The sequence below is a fragment of the Taudactylus pleione genome, unplaced genomic scaffold (genome assembly GCF_031769625.1).
Source record: "Taudactylus pleione unplaced genomic scaffold, aTauple2 ptg000129l, whole genome shotgun sequence".
Lineage (NCBI taxonomy): Eukaryota > Metazoa > Chordata > Amphibia > Anura > Myobatrachidae > Taudactylus > Taudactylus pleione.
In genome coordinates, this window is record NW_028284531.1 from 21,510,015 (window position 1) to 21,527,545 (window position 17,531).

General features: G+C 39.8%; 1 protein-coding gene across 4 annotated transcripts in view; it reads right to left on the reverse strand.

Moving 5' to 3' along the window:
• Window positions 1–17,531, reverse strand: part of POLG (DNA polymerase gamma, catalytic subunit) — a 103,562-nt gene that overhangs the window by 22,728 nt on the left and 63,303 nt on the right. For all 4 annotated transcript variants that reach the window (XM_088472962.1, XM_088472959.1, XM_088472960.1 and 1 more), the window contains 3 exons: window positions 16,895–17,055; window positions 15,478–15,531; window positions 14,580–14,697 (listed from right to left, as the gene is read on the reverse strand). In XM_088472962.1, the coding sequence (XP_088329088.1) occupies window positions 14,580–14,697; window positions 15,478–15,531; window positions 16,895–17,055 (333 nt within the window). The remainder of the gene's footprint in view (window positions 1–14,579; window positions 14,698–15,477; window positions 15,532–16,894; window positions 17,056–17,531) is intronic.

Sequence of the window (17,531 nt, forward strand, 5' to 3'; positions counted from 1 at the left end):
ATAAGCAGGAACAAGCCTCACACATGTACAAATCCTACTTTCAGATCATCTTTCTCATGGTTGCACTGACATCTTATCCAATCTGGATTAGACTACTCTTTTTGAGGGGGCATTCTCATAGAAACTAATTATAAAATGTAACCACATTTACAAATATAAATACACAACAAATGTTTTATAAACCTATAAATACAATAAAGGTATGACACCTACATTTCATGTAATGTCACAGGATTCTATATATGGCCTCAAACACAGATAGATGAATACATGTTGATTGTGCATGTGTGCATATATCAACTCAAGATATATACACTATCTGTCTTTCTGTACACTCACCGGCTATTACTTCAGCTGACAGCAGATGTAGGACTATTCTATTTTGTATATGATTATGTGTTTTAGGGGCTTTCATTAACCATTCACTACCTTCTAGTACAGCCATGGTCAAAAGTTTTGAGAATGACACAAGTATTGGTTTTCACAAAGTTTGCTACTTCAGTGTTTTTAGACCTTTTTGTCAGATGTTGCTATGGTATACTGCAGTAAAATTACAAGCATTTCATAAGTGTCAAAGGCTTTTATTGACAATTACATTAAATTTATGCAAAGATTCAATATTTGCAGTGTTGATCCTTCTTATTCAAGACCTCTGCAATTCGCCCTTGCATGCTGTCAATCACCTTCTGGGCCACATACTGACTGATGGCCGCCCATTCTTGCCTAATCAATGCTTGGAGTTTTGTCAGAATTTGTGGGTTTTTGTTTGTCCACCCGCCTCTTGAGGACTGACCACAAGTTCTCAATGGGATTAAGGTCTGAGGAGTTGCCTGGCCATGGACCCAAAATGTTGGTGTTTTGTTCCCCGAGCCACTTAGTTATCACTTCTGCTTTATGGCAAGGTGCTCCAACATGCTGGAAAAGGAATTGTTGGTCACCATACTGTTCTTGGATAGTTGGGAGAAGTTGCTCTTGGAGGACGTTTTGGTACCATCCTTTATTCATGGCTGTGTTCTTAGCCAAGGTAGTGGGCTCACTCGCAATTTTGCCTGACCCCACACATGAATGGTCTCATGATGCTTTACTGTTGGCATGACACAGGACTGATGGTAGCTTTCACCTTTCCTTCTCCGGACAAGCGTTTTTCCAGATGCCCCAAATAATCTGAAAGTGGATTCTTTAAAGAAAATAACTTTACCCCAGCCCTCAGCAGTCCAATCCCTGTATCTTTTGAAGAAAATCAGTCTGTCCCTGATGTTTTTCATGGAGAGAAGTGGCTTCTTTGCTGCTCTTCTTGACACCAGGCCATCCTCCAAAAATTTTCGTCCTATCCTAAAGCTCATCATCTTCTTTCTCAGAGTCCCCCAAAGGACTCGAGAGAGAGGGATGACGTTTCTGCAAGTCCCGAGAATTTTTCCAACTATAAAGAGACCTTTGCAAACCCAGAAGCCAAACATTCCACGGAATGAACCTAGGCAGGCTCTCTAACAGGGGCAGTGAAAGACCCCATCCCGGAAGTCCTGCACATGCACTAGGACGACAGGTGCAGAAGGCACCTTAGTTTGTTCCTCCTACTGGTAAACCACCAATATAAGCAGTTCAGCCACCGACCTGCCCAAAGCCTGGGCCCACTCCGGCTCCACCATAACAGGTATTTCACTTCCTGGAATGGGGACATCACTGGACCTTGCATTACAGTCCGTGGATACGGACCCTGAGATCAATTGTACACCGGGCAATTTGACGTTACAAGTCAACTAAAAGTAAAATACATGGCTACCACACCTGCCTTAGACTTAGTGTATTTAGACTTATCCACCATAAGTAAGACAGTGATAAACAGGAAGGCAGCTGGATTGCAGATTACACAGTATTTGACACACAGTAAACAAATTACAGTGGTGAAAGAAAAAATTCAGATATCTAGCAAGAGAGTCATGCAAAAAGGAGAGCTATGGTAAAACTTACCTTCGTTAACTCTCTTTCTTCGAAGTCCATAGGGCCCACAGAGAGACAATGGTGTAAGTGGGATCTGGAGAAACGAACACCAATAGCAAAGATTTTTAATCCCAGGATGCTCCAGTCCTTTCCTCTATACCCCGCCCACAGCCTGAGGGCAACTCAGTTTTGTTAGCAAGCCCAAGGCAGGAGAGGAGAGAAGAAAGACTGGTACACTGAAGAATCACACTCTCACACAGAGAAGGAAACAAGAATCCAAGAGAAGAAATCCATAGAAGCCAGGTGCGTCAGTCGGGTGCCCTGTGGACCTTATGGACTTTGAAGAAAGAGAGTTAACAAAGGTAAGTTATACCACAACTCTCCTTTTCTTCTTCAGGGCCCATAGGGATCCACAGGGAGACAATGGGGATGTCCTAAAGCAGTTGTTCAAGGGCGGGAACACTCCTGAGCTGATAGGAGAACCCTACGCCCGAAGGAAGCATCCTGAGAGGCAAATGTATCAAAGGAATAAAACCTATGAAAGGTGTGGATAGAAGACCAGGTGGTCGCCCTGCATAACTGTTCAGCTGAGGCGCCACACCAGATACTGTAGCCACCACCAGAAGGCCAGACTGCATGTAAGCCTGTGAGATAGTCATGCGAAGCAATCTGGCCACAGTCTGTTTGTTAGCTGGCCATCCCTTTTTGTGGAATCCATATGGGATGAAGAGGGAGCCCGATTTCCTGATGGAGTAGTATGGTCCACGTAGATCTTCAGATCGCGGACCACATCCAAAAGAGGCCTCACCTGCCGAGAGGTTTGGTGATTGAAAGGCCGGAACCACAATTTCCTCATTTGGGTGGAAACGAGAAACCACCTTTGGAAGGAAGCCTGGGCGTGTTCTAAGAACAGCCCTATCCAGATGAAATATTAAAAAGGGGGAGCGACATGAAAGCGCCCCTAAATCTGATGCCACTTGACATCCACTGATTCCAGGGGTTTGAATGGAGTTTTCTGAAGTGCTTGGAGCTCCACTGCCAAATCCCATGGAGCCACAGGAGGGACAAAAGGAGGCTTTATATGTAGAACACCTTGCAGGAAGGTGTGAAGATCCGGTATAGGAGTAACCAGATTGACAAAGCAGAGACCTACACTTTCAGAGATGCTAGACGGAGGCCTAGATCCAATCCAGCCTGAAGAAAGGCAAGAATTCTAAACACCTTAAAAACTTGAGGGTCATAGTTTCTCGTAGCACACCATTGGAAACATGTATGCCATATTCTGTGATAAATCCTGGCTGAGGGCGGTTTACGGGCCCTGGGCATGGTCTGGACCACAGAGCTGGAAAATCCCATAGCCGTTAGGAGGGATGTCTCAAGAGCCAAGCCATTAAAGACAGTCGGGCTAGGTTCGGATATAGACATGGACCCTGAGACAACAGGAGCTATCAACAGGACTGTGCCCCCTTCCTGCTTGAACTTTCGAAGAACTCGAGGAAGCAGGGATATTGAGGGAAAGAGATATGCCAAATGGAAGGTCCATTTCACTGACAATGCATCCAGGAAGGCTGCATCGCTGTCCCTTGTCCTGGTTCCATATACTAGAAGTTTGTTGTTGTGTCTTGAGGCCATGAGATCCACATCCGGCAGACCCCATTTGTCCACCAGGAGCTGAAAGACTTCTGGATGTAGAGACCACTCTCCTGCATGCATGTCGTGACGGCTGAGGAAATCTGGCACACAATTGAGAACTCCCGGGATGAATACCGCGGACATGGCTGGGAGATGGCAGCCCATGTCAGAATGTGGGACACTTCTGCCATTGCTGCCCGACTTCGAGTGCCTCCTTGGTGATTGAGGTAGGCAACTGCCGTGGCGTTTTCGGACTGTACTTGTACAGGCTTGCCCTGAAGAATATCCTGAGCCAGAGTGAGAGCTCTGTAGATGGCTCAAAGTTCCAAGACATTGATTGGCAACCCTGCTTCTACTGGGGTCCAGCGGCCCTGGAAGGAGTGCAGGCCAGTCACTATGCCCCTCCCTCAGAGGCTTGCGTCCGTGGTGAGGAGTCTCCAGTATAGGCAGCGTACCAGATATGGAGGTGCATATGTACACCAGCAAACATATATGTGTTAACAAGGAGCAATCTCGGGAAAAGCACCTGTATACACATCCACATCCAAGTCCCTCCGCATCCAAATCAGCTCCTTCCCTCTGTCCACCAAAGTGTTTCAACTCTTACAGTCTTTTTCAAGGTGTGCTGGATTTTTAGATTCTGAGCCCTCTTATACCTGGTCCTCCCCTGTCATTGGTTAATGACAGGAAGTGACCAAAAAAAGTGTGTGTATGTATATATATATATATATATATATATATATACATATATATATATATACACATACATATATATATATATATATATATATATATATACACATACATACACACACACACACACATTCTTATATATTGACCTTTTTATGGGCACAATACATTTATTCTCCACTCTTACTCCATTCCTAAATGGGAGGTTGTAGTGCCTTGGTTCCTAGGATAAAATACCTTAGTATAACCACTTCTGGTTATCTCGTTCCCTGTGGAACGCACCTGAAGTATTGTGGGTGATCACATGTGACGCATCGCGTCACTTGACTCCGGAACCAGTGAAACATCCCGCTCAGATGCCTGCCCGTCCGAGTCTCCTCCCTTCCCTGTAGCACTCGAGGAAGACCCGGAAGTATGCGGGTCACCTGAGGGTGTGCTGTCTCCGTCTGGAACGCAGACTCCTCTTCCGAACCCGGAAGTATGAGTCCCACATCGGGGAATTTAAATAAAGTCCTCCTGTATTCCAGATGTCCTGCAGGGATGATACTCATACATAAAGTGCAGTGTGCCCATAAATTACCTAAAATCTAGTACATTTTAAAACTGTACAAACAATATGCAGAGAGGAGAATATTTAAAACAAGCAGAAAACGGGGAGTATCTTAAAAAATGGAACATATAATATAAATGAATAAAATAAATTAAAATTATAAGAACCATTTCATTTCAAAATCATTATTTAGACCGTTCGATATGAGGGTTTTCAATTCATAAATGGACTTCACTTCTGTTTTTGATAAAATATTATCTATACCCCTTTGTCTCCAATGGGGTTTTACTTGTATTATTCCCATCACTCTTTTTATCCCTGTTACCGAACTTTTATGACATTCTTTAAAATGATTTGAGTGAGTTTTTTTTTCAAAACCCTTTTTGATATTCCTTATGTGTTCATCCCATCTCTCTTTCAATTGTCTAGTAGTGCAACCCATGTACTGCAATCCGCATGTACACTCAATTAAATAGACGCAATTCCTACTGTTACATGTGATAAAATCCTTCAAGTCATATACTGTGTTGGTACTGTTTGATTTGTATTCTTCTATTTTACTCTCCTATTTCAGATGGTTCTTACACATTATACATAATCCGCACCTAAAGAATCCTTTGGTTTTTATTCTTTCAGGTCTTTTATTGGGTATTGCACTTTTTACCAATTTGGTTTTAATATTTGGCGCTGGTTTGTACACAAATTTTGGACGTTCAGGTATAATAGATTTAATCACTGGGTCTTGTTTCAATATATACCAGTGTTTTTTGATGATATTTTCCACCTGCTTATGTTGGTTATTATAGGTGGTGATGAAAGACAGAAAAATGTCCTATTTCTTTTTTTTCTCTCTTCTCTATCAGTAATACCTCTCTATTTATATTAGTCATTTCTTCGATGAATGGATTAATCTCATTCTCGGAGTATCCTTTACTCACAATTTTTTGTTTCAGCTCCTTCGAGTGTTTCTTAAATATATTAAGATCACTGCAATTTCTCCTTATGCATCTCACCTGGCCTTTGGGTATATTCTTCAGCCAGGATTTATGATGACTACTTTGTACATCTATATATGAATTGCTGTCAGTAGCTTTACAGTAAATTTTAGTATTCATCATATTTCCATCGATATAAATTACGAGGTCTAAAAAATTAATTTCCCCCTTACTAGAACTAAAAGTCAATATTATGTTAAAATCATTCTTATTAAGACTGTCACAAAATTCTTTTAAAACTTAATTACCACCTTCCCAAACAAAGAAAATGTCATCTATGAACTAATACCATTTCTTAATGAAACTCTGGAATATGTTATTTGACCATATAGTTTTTTCCTCCCAGTAACCCATGAAAAGATTTGCATAAGCGGGTGTAAATTTGGTACCCATCGCGGTTCCTCTTTGTTGAAGGTAAAATTTATCATTAAACCAAAAGAAGTTATTTTTTAAAATGAATAAAATTCCTTCCTTGATAAAATCTATTTTATTCTGGACTATCCCATTCTTATTTAAAAAATGTTTCACAGCTTCTATCCCTTTGGAATGGTCTATTATCGTGTATAACAAACTTACATCTGTCGTTACAAGGATATTATTATCCTGCCAGGTATCATCTTTGATTTTATTCAGTAGATCGGTTGTATCCTTCAAATACAATTTAATTTTAACCACCTCTGGCTGTAGCTGAAAATCTAAGTATTGTGAAAGATTAGATGTCACCGTATTTGTCACTGCTACAATAGGACGACCTGGAGGGTTATTTAGATCCTTATGGACTTTAGAAAGCACATAAAATACCGGAATTCTCTTTTATAATGTATTTGCTTTCATTATCGGTGAGTGTACCAACTTTGTGATGATTATCAATCAACTCGTCAATTTTCTCACTTGGGTTTCCCTTTAAAACTTTATATGTAATCTTATCATTCAATTGTCTGGGCACTTCCTCATCATACCGATTTTTATCCATCACCACTACTCCTCCGCCCTTATCTGCGGGTTTAATAATTATATCGTGGTTCTTCTCTAATTCTTCCAAGGCTTTTCTTTCATTTAAAGTTAAGTTCCCTTGTTTGCCCCATTTGTTTTATCTTCTCTAAGTCTGCACTTATTATTTTATTGAAACTGTCTATAAAACACCCTCTGTTGAATGTGGGGTTAAACATTGACTTAGGTTTAAATATTGCTAACTTAGAATCCAATTCACACCCTTTTCCTAAAAAATATTTTAGTGCTATTTTTTACGGATGAATTTTTGAATGTCTATATAAGTTTCAAACTTATTTAATTTATTGTTGGGGGCAAAATTTAATCTTTTGGCGAGGACTCTTTCTTCCTCTTGTGTCAATTTATGGTTACTAAGATTGAAAATCTTTGTTTCTGTGCTCAGACCGGTGGGTAAAGTCTCATCCTCCCGTATTATGGTACTCTTTCTTTTTCCCTACCCCTCTCTTCCCACAATGTTTCCTTTTTATATTTCTTACTTGATTTATCGTTCGTAATTCCTTCTCCGACTCTTGTCTAAAAAACTCTTTTCATTCAACGGATTGAATCTATTGGACGTCAAAATAGGGTCCTGTCCTTCATACATTTTATTGGACGCATACCATGCATCTTTGGTGATAAAACCTTCCTTCAGTGGAGTAAGCTAATTTCTTCTATTGTAATCTAAATTGGTTCTCTCTCTTTTCGAAGTCTTCCTCCAAGTATACTCATTCTTCTACCCTCTCTTTCATGTTTCATAGGGTATAGTTCTCCTTCTATATCTCGGGGTCAATGGGAGTCTGATTTTTTATTATTCCAATGTTTACATTTTCCTCCCCGATATTTTTCTTTGGTCCTCCTGTCTCTAATTTTTATTCCTTCATAGTCCCCATCATCACAACTACACAGAGAGTCATGTCTATATTGCTTTCTCTTCTTTGGAGCTTCATTATCCCAATCAACAGACATCCCTACTGATAAATGACAGATCCTTGTTGCTATCTCTATCATCTATAAAATTTTCATTTAAATCTGTCCCTTTGAAATTTTCTCTTCTTTCTAAGTATTATTTCTTTCTTTCTCTTTCTTGATGATTCTATACTCCATTTATTTTTCAAATAACTTGTACTCCGCTAGTTCTCTAAAAGGTTCAATCTTAATCGTTCTCATTAGAAGAGGAAATAAATGAGCTAAGATTCTTTCTCCTCTCTTGTACAATTAAATCCATTAGTGTAAATGAACAATTATCTAGGATTTTTTGCTAATTAATCTCAAAATCTCTACTACTATTAGTTGAGGACGAGGCATTAGAAATTTTTAGGCCTTTGGGTATCATTTGTTCTGCTATATATTTTTCTAACGTAACTACTTCCCACAACCACGACTTTCTTTCAACAATGTATATTCCAACTTTTTCATAGTATTTTCCAAATCTTCTTCTGCCCATTTATTTACTTGTGTGGGCTTCATCCTCAATATCAAAAATGGAATTAATCAAAAGTTTCCTCTGATCCCTATAGCCTAGCATGATGCAGCAAAATTATAACAAGTGACCAAAGCAGATGATAATAAAATATGTATAAAAATGCGCTTCAATGATGGGTGCAGCTAAAGCAATTCAATAGAAGTTATAAAAACTCTATCCAAACAGAACCAGAAAAATACAATAAAGTTCCAGCGCTCCCTACTAGACCAATCGTCCCAAAATTAAGAAAATTAACTTATTCCAATCTTCATGGATTTTCCCACATCTAGAGTGATTCTTCTCTTATTCCCCACAATGGTGTCCAGGGGTACATAAAAAGAGAGAAATATATGCCAGATATAGTGAAGTACCGCTTTAATTTCACAACATATACAATAAAAATATCCACCAGCACTGAGGGTATAGGCAGCGTACCAGATATGGAGGTGTATATGTACACCAGCAAACATATGTGTTAACAAGCAGCAATCCCGGGAAAAGCACCTGTATTCACATCCATTGATGTGCATCCACTAAGTCCCTCCGCATCCAAATCAGCTCCTTCCCTCTGTCCACCAAAGTGTTTCAACTGTTACAGTCTTTTTGAAGGTGTGCTGGTTTTTGTAGATTCTGAGCCCTCTTATACCTGGTCCTCCCCTGTCATTGGTTAATGACAGGAAGTGACCAAAAAACGTGTGTGTGTGTATGTATGTATTATATATATATATATATATATATACATACATACACACACAGTCAGGTGCATAAATATTGGGATGTTGACAGAATTTTCATATTTTGGCCTCTATTCACCACCACACTGGCTTTGAAATGAAACAAACAAGGTGTGCTTTAACTGCAGACTTTCAATTTAATTTGAGGGTAATTACATCCAAATCAGGTGAACGGTGTAGGAATTACAACGGTTTCTATATGTGCCTCCCACTTTTTAAGGGGCCAAAAGTAATGGGACTATCAACTCAAAAGCTATTTCATGGACAGGTGTGGGCTATTCCCTCATTATTTCATTATCAATTAAGTAGGTAAAAGGTCTGGAGTTGATTCTAGGTGTGACATTTGCATTTGGAATCAGTTGCTGTCGACTCTCAATGTGAGATCCAAGGAGCTGTCACTATCAGTGAAGCAAGCCATCATTAGGCTGAAAAATCAAAATAAACCCATCAGAGAGATAGCAAAAACATTAGGTGTGGCCAAATCAACTGTTTGAAACATTCTTAAAAAGAAAGAATGCACCGAAGAGCTCAGCAACACCAAAAGACCCGGAAGACCACGGAAAACAACTGTGGTGGATGACAAAAGAATTATTTCCCTGGTGAAGAAAAACCCCTTCACAACAGTTGGCCAAATCAAGAACACTCTCCAGGAGGTAGGTGTGTATGTGTCAAAGTCAACAATCAAGAGAAGACTTCACAAGAGTGAATATAGAGGGTTCACAACAAGATGTAAACCATTGGTGAGCCACAAAAACAGGATGACCAGATTAGAGTTTGCCAAACAACATCTAAAAAAGCCATTACAGTTCTGGAACAACATCCTATGGACAGATGAGACAAAGATCAACTTGTACCAGAGTGATGGGAAGAGAAGAGTATGGAGAAGGAAAGGAACTGCTCATGATCCAAAACATACCACCTCATCAGTGAAGCATGGTGGTGGTAGTGTCATGGTGTGGGCATGTATGGCTGCCAATGGAACTGGTTCCCTTGTATTTATTGATGATGTGACTGCTTACAAAAGCAGCAGAATGAATTCTGAAGTGTTTCAGGCAATATTATATGCTCATATTCAGTCAAATGCTTCAGAACTCATTGGACGGCGCTTCACAGTGACAATTACCCGAAGCATGCTGCAAAAGCAACCAAAGAGTTTTTTAAGGCTAAAAAGTGGAATGTTATGCAATGGCCAAGTCAATCCCCTGACCTGAATCCGATTGAGCATGCATTTCACTTGATGAAGACAAAACTGAAGGGAAAATGCCCCAAGAACAAGCAGGAACTGAAGACATTTGCAGTAGAGGCCTGGCAGAGCATCACCAGGGATGAAACCCAGCGTCTGGTGATGTTTATGCGTTCCAGACTTCAGGCTGTAATTGCCTGCAAAGGATTTGCAACAAAGTATTAAAAAGTGAAAGATAGATTTAGGATTGTTTAATTTGTCCCATTACTTTTGGCCCCTTAAAAAGTGGGAGGCACATATAGAAACCGTTGTAATTCCTACACCGTTCACCTGATTTGGATGTAATTACCCTCAAATTAAATCTGAAAGTCTGCAGCTAAAGCACATCTTGTTTGTTTCATTTCAAAGCCATTGTGGTGGTGAATAGAGGCTAAAATATGAAAATTCTGTCAATGTCCCAATACTTATGCACCTGGCTGTATACATATATACATATATATATATATATATATATATATATATATATACACACACATATACATTCTTATATATTGACCTTTTTATGGGCACAATACATTTATTCTCCACTCTTACTCCATTCCTAAATGGGAGGTGGTAGTGCCGTGGTTCCTAGGATAAAAAACCTTAGTATAACCGCTTCCGGTTATCGAGTTCCCTGTGGAACGCACCTGAAGTATTGTGGGTGATCACGTGTGACGCATCGCGTCACCTGACTCGGGAACCAGTGAAACATCCCACTCAGGTGCCTGCCTGTCCGAGTCTCCTCCCTCCCTGTAGCACTCGTGGAAGACCTGGAAGTATGCGGGTCAGCTGTGGGTGTGCTGTCTCCGTCTGGAACGCAGACTCCTCTTCCGAACCCGGAAGTATGCGTCCCACATCGGGGAATTTAAATAAATTTCTCCTGTATTCCAGATGTAAAGGGAAATGCAAGTGAGAAAATTTAGAAGGAGTTGAGTAGGTTGATTGATGAGCATCACAAAGTTGGTACAATCGCCGATAATGAAAGCAAATACATTATAAAAGAGAATGCAACCCTTCCAGTATTTTATGTGCTTCCTAAAGTCCATAAAGATCTAAATAACCCTCCAGGTTGTCCTATTGTAGCAGGGACAAATACAGTGACATCTAATCTTTCACAATACTTAGATTTTCAGTTACAGCCAGAGACGGTTAAAATTAAATTGTATTTGAAGGATACAACCGATCTACTGAATAAAATCAAAGATGATACCTGGCAGGATAATAATATCCTAGTAACGGCAGATGTAAGTTCGTTATACACGATACTAGACCATTCCACAGGGATAGAAGCTGTGGAACATTTTTTAAATAAGAATGGGATAGTTAAGAATAAAATAGATTTTATCATTCCTTTTTAAAAAATAACTTCTTTTGGTTTAATGATAAATTTTACCTTCAACAAAGAAGAACCGCGATTGGTACCAAATTTGCACCCGCGTATGCAAATCTTTTCATGGGTTACTGGGAGGAAAAAACGATATGGTCAAATAACGTATTCCAGAGTTGCATTAAGAAATGGTATCGGTTCACAGATGACATTTTCTTTGTTTGGGAAGGTGGTAATTAAGATTTAAAAGAATTTTGTGACAGTCTTAATAAGAATGATTTTAACATAATATTGACTTTTAGTTCTAGTAAGGGGGAAATTATTTTTTTAGACCTCGTAATTTATATCGATGGAAATATGATGAATACTAAAATTTACTGTAAAGCTACTGACAGCAATTCATATATAGATGTACAAAGTAGTCATCATAAATCCTGGCTGAAGAATATACCCAAAGGCCAGGTGAGATGCATAAGGAGAAATTGCAGTGATCTTAATATATTTAAGAAACACTCGAAGGAGCTGAAACCAAAATTTGTGAGTAAAGGATACTCCGAGAATGAGATTTATCCACACATCGAAGAAATGACTAATATAAATAGAGAGGTATTACTGATCGAGAAGAGAAGAGAGAAAAAGAAATAGGACATTTTTCTCTGTCTTTCATCACCACCTATAATAACCAACATAAGCAGGTGGAAAATATTATCAAAAAACATTGATATATATGGAAACAAGACCCAGTGATTAAATCTATTATTCTTGAACATCCAAAATTTGTGTACAAACCAGCGCCAAATATTAAAACCAAATTGGTAAAAAGTGCAATACCCAATATAATTGGGGTCACTATGGACAACTATTTGCTAGATACAGCTCCCAAAACGTGCTGCGCTCTGTCAGAATCAGAGCACAGCACGTTTTGGGAGGTGCATCTAGCAAATAGTTGTCCACTGTGACCCCAATTTGCCAGAATTTTATTGATCTACATACATCAATTTACCAGGTCTCTATTTTTGAATCTTTTCTTCAAAATTGTATACCCCTGATGAAGTCCTAACTGATGAAACGCGTTGGGTTGTGGAGTGAATCCATCAAACAGAGAGGAATTATATGTACATTGGATTCTAGTGCTATAAAGGAATAATCAGGAATATGCATGTCAAAAAATTGATTATGTAAGCATTTTTGTGCATACATTTTATATGTCAGATTGACAGAGAAATTTTATAATAAATATATTTTATTGTTCAAACGATTCTAATGGTTGGCCTTTGTGCCATGTTTTTGGGTGTTCTCTGGTGAGCGGGTCTTTTTAGACAAATTGTTTCTGAACATATGGAATCTACCATCAACAATATTGGATTCAAAACAGATGAATAGACTGTGAATTGGATTATCTGTTAAAAGAACCTCCACTTTGGTGACAATTTGAATTGACTTTTAATTCTTAACATCAAAAAGAACTCTTGTTCAGTATTTTAATTGATGTAACGAAAGACATTGGATACATTTGCGCCCTCCAAGTTTTTGTTTTGTATGTCTTGATCGTAGTTCCCACTAACAGGGGTTCAACTTGAGGTGCAGCAATTTATATTCTAGCACATAATAAGGACACACTTTTTTCATATATATATATATATATATATATATATATATATATGTATATATATAAAAATATGTTGTTGTATGTTTATATTTGTAAATGTGTTTTTTAAACTAGCTTTAATAAAAGTACATATTTTGCTCATGTAAGAGCCCCCCCCCCACCAAAAAAGTCTTCTGTTCTCCCCCAAATCCAGATTCGATATATAGACTCTAGGGAAGCACCACCGGTCATCATAATTGTAATATAGAGAGATTAAAATAGTGAGACAATATTATTCTTCACTTTTCTAGATATCAGTTTGTACTATATCTTTCACCTTGGATTGGAACCTGTGCACGGACCTATCCCTACCTGTGACGTCTTATCCTATCTTGGGCCCTGTGTAATCAACATGATCTTCTCACATTCCGTAGGCCACCCCAGAACATACAATTTATCTTTGTACTACTTCTAATCCTTCCAAATGGGTTGGGATGAAATGCTGATGCCGGAAGCCCAACAGAGGAGAATCCCGACGAAGCATGCAAGTCCCCTAACCTTACCCTTCTCCCCCCCTAACCCTCCCTTAGTGGTGCCTAAACCTAAAACTCCCGGGGTGGTGCCTAAGCCCGCCCCTGGTGGTTTCTAAACATAACTCTTCCCCCCCCGTACCCTAAACCTAACCCTCCTAGGGGGGGGAGCCTAACCCCAACCTCCCCCCAGTGATGCCTAACACTAACCTCCCCTTCCCTTAGCCTAACCCTTCCCGGGGGGTGCCTAACCCCAAGTCCTCCTGGGGGTTCCCCCCGCACGCAGATAGGAGGACATTGTAGAAGTCATGACTGACTACTAATTTGGGAATTTGCTATTTTTCGCACTACGCCTGCTCCTTAGTTAATCATACAACTTTGAGCATCTAGGAGAGGAGCAATACGTATCGTACATATTTCCACTTAAGGCTGAGTGGGTGTAACAGAGTGGCAATGGGGCATCTGCACATTGGATAAGTGTTCTGTGGGCATGTATACGGAATATTCAGAGATCCATCTGATCTCTTTTACCAAGGATAGGGCTGGTGCAAATGTACACGGACAGTCATGACGGCTACTGTCACAAGTGAATGAATATTGGTGGTGCAGCCGCATAGATACGGCCAAATCTAAATAGACGAAGATTCGCATTTATTTCTGACACACAATGTGGCTGACGTGTGTGCGCCTATGAATCGGCCTCTCAGTGTCCTACTGGACATCCACAGGTCTAGATAGCTCCATGTAATAGCTGTATGCCGGGGGATTTTCCCACAGATTAAACCATGTATAAAACAACTACAGCTAATTTTGAACACTGCCAAGACAAACTCAACAAAGTCAATGTAACTCTCCACCAACGTCTGAGATCAGACGCCACATGTGCACTACAAATGCATGAAGCAGTCATTCACTTACACGTGCATTACTGGCAGTCAGCCATGTTGGTTCTACCGCTCTACGTGTAATAGTTCCAGCAGAGATGACCTGAGGAAGAATGGCACCATACTTATTTTCCTCATCAAAGTCAGGATTCCTAGAATAAAATACATATTTTCTTTTATAAAGCATAGTAAAAGCAGCAGACACATGTACAAAATTCAGTATATATTGGATTTGAGGAGTGCTGAAGGCCACTGAAGCATAACTCATGGACACGGCACAGAAGCTTTATAGAGCAAGGACAGCTGGAGAGTTATAGGCTGTCTGGCACTGCATTATAGCCCATTACTGCCCTTTAACTATTCTATTCCAGCAATGTAAGAGCCACGTGACACTTTTCTTTTAACTTGCAGGATTCTGTCTGCAAACCAAGTTCTGACCGTGAGGGTCACAATGAACAGAGAAGGCACAAATTGCAGGTTCCATTAATTATGGTGGAAAAGCTAAAATATTGAAATGGACTATAATGTGGAAAGTAAAAGCAGCTACTTTCATATATTTAACTGTCAAACATATGCACAGTGACTACCGAGCTTGTGGCTTTCCACGTCCCCTTCTATTAGCCCAGTATTTTCATTTGTACTGTATACTACTTTCCTGCTTCAAGTAAGTCATTGTGTGAGGTCAGTGTGTGGGAGTAAATGCTGACAGCATTTATCTCCTTTTCTCCTGTACAAGAAAATGGACCCTACTTCTAAGCGAAGGATGTATTTAGCATGATAATGCGCTTTAAAGTATAGCAGGAAACTGGAATGTAATGAAAATGAAATGCTGCCTTTTTTTTTTTACCTAAAATGGAGACACTCATATGTATTTATTATGTACTGGTGCTGCGGTACAGAAGATCAGCAATGTATAACCATACGTGATTTACCTGGTGACTGCACGAGGTAATTCTCCCTTCTTCAGCCACAGCACTTTCTGGGAACTGAAACAGAAAACAACTCAATTCTGTGTATACAAAAGCGGATACTTATATACAATTAAGAACTATTGCAGCTAAAGGTTCTAGGAGTTTTTAGAACTAACAATGTCTGACAGAAGGCTATAACCATGTTTTGTGCAATTCATGGAGCTAGTTACAGTGGTGAAGTGTATTACAGCGGTACCCTCGCTCCATGCCTGCATCACAGCACCATACATTTGTACGGCGAGTGCAAATCATAGAACGGAAAGCTCTGCTTTCCATTCCTCTCCAGCGTACAGATTCGCCATCTGCAGATGGTGTAATCTGTACCGCATACCGAACAGATCAGGGAAGTTGCATACTGTCTGCCCGGCACTTGCTCCGCCATCTTTTCCCAGCGTCCTTTGCAGCAGGTCTGACCTGCTGCTCTCAGACACCGGCACTTGCGCAGTGAGAATAGACACATCAGGCACCTGATATGTCTGTCTTCTCACCGTGTCCAAGGATCGTGGAGGGGTTGGACAGCACATGAAGACGTCGGAGAGGTAAGTGTACATGAATGGCTACTAATCATCACTATATATTGCATCGATGTGATGCAATATATAGTGATATTTGTCGTGAGACACTTTATGTTCTACATGAATAGACCCCTAAACCACCCTCTCATTTACCTGTAATTTGTAAAGGGGCACTTCGATGCCAAGCTTCTAAGTCTGGTCATGTGCTTCTAAGGCTAAAAAACTTATAAATGATTACGTTGAGAACATGAGTAAACCCTATGAATGAGAGTTAGGTGAAAGGTCCACTTCAAATTAGAGAGAATTTTGCTGAAAACAGACCACACCAGAACTTTGGGGTTCAGAGTAGAACAGCGTCCCAGCTCGGATCACTCTAGGATTCTGAGTAGAGTGGAGTGCCAGCTCGGGTCTTCTCGCCAAGTTCGGAACTCTAATCTAAAAACGGGATCTGGCATGTTTTGGGTTGCATTTAAGTCCCTCCCTTGTGATTTCAGGTGCTATGAGGTGGTCAAAATTGCCCGGAAAAGGCTGGAAATGAATGTCATTAATTTTAATACTATAGGAACAAAAACAGGTCCAAGATACATGATTGTAGCGGTTTAACAATTTTTAAAGTAAAACAAAACAAAAACACTTGTGGGTGATTTTGCCAAAACCTAAACAGGATGGTGATTTAGAACCAAAACACGGGGGTCTGCACACATCTCTCTACTCTAAATCCTGCTGTGGTATAGCTAATTTGACATACTGTACTGTATATTTGCAAAGTGTACAAGATCCTTTTATTACTTATATTTTACATTCAGTTTTCATTTAACAAAGTTTAGAAAGGCCTGCTTTTTGCAGTGTTATTTAAGATCTACCTGATGCGTTTGTGTGCGTTTCTCCAGAACGATATCATTTTATTAATTTCCAGGGCCCGTGTGGCACTGGTGCCTCCAGTACTGGCTTGCAAAGTTCCATCTTCCATCTTTGGGAGAAAATCCTTTGCAAATGGGCTACCCACATTGTTGGCACTGCCATCCTATAATATCAAAATAGCAAATAAATCCACAAAACGGATATAGTTTGGTACAGTAAAAAGACAACGTTTCCACAACCACTATGAGAAATACAGATTAATGAGAATTAAACTTTATTATGGAAGTTTAAGAAGGTCAAAGCAATGGTGGGCAATATTAGAACAATATCTTGGTAGTGACTTGTGCCCTCTTTGTCTCTAAACATACTTTAAAATGTAACACAATAAAGTCTAATAGACCTTGTAGTGTAGGTGGTAGAAGGACATAGGTGTTGATACTGTGTAAGCTATAGTTCAGATTTGGTTTAGTAGTAATTGCAAGTATTGTAGAGTGCCAGGGTAGTTTGCATCATGGTGTTAAGATTAAGTAATGGGAACTGCATGGCATGAATGCGTACATATTGTGAGGTGGCAGTGCAGTGCATACATATTGTGAGGCGACAATGCAGTGCATACATATTGTGAGGTTGCAGTGCAGT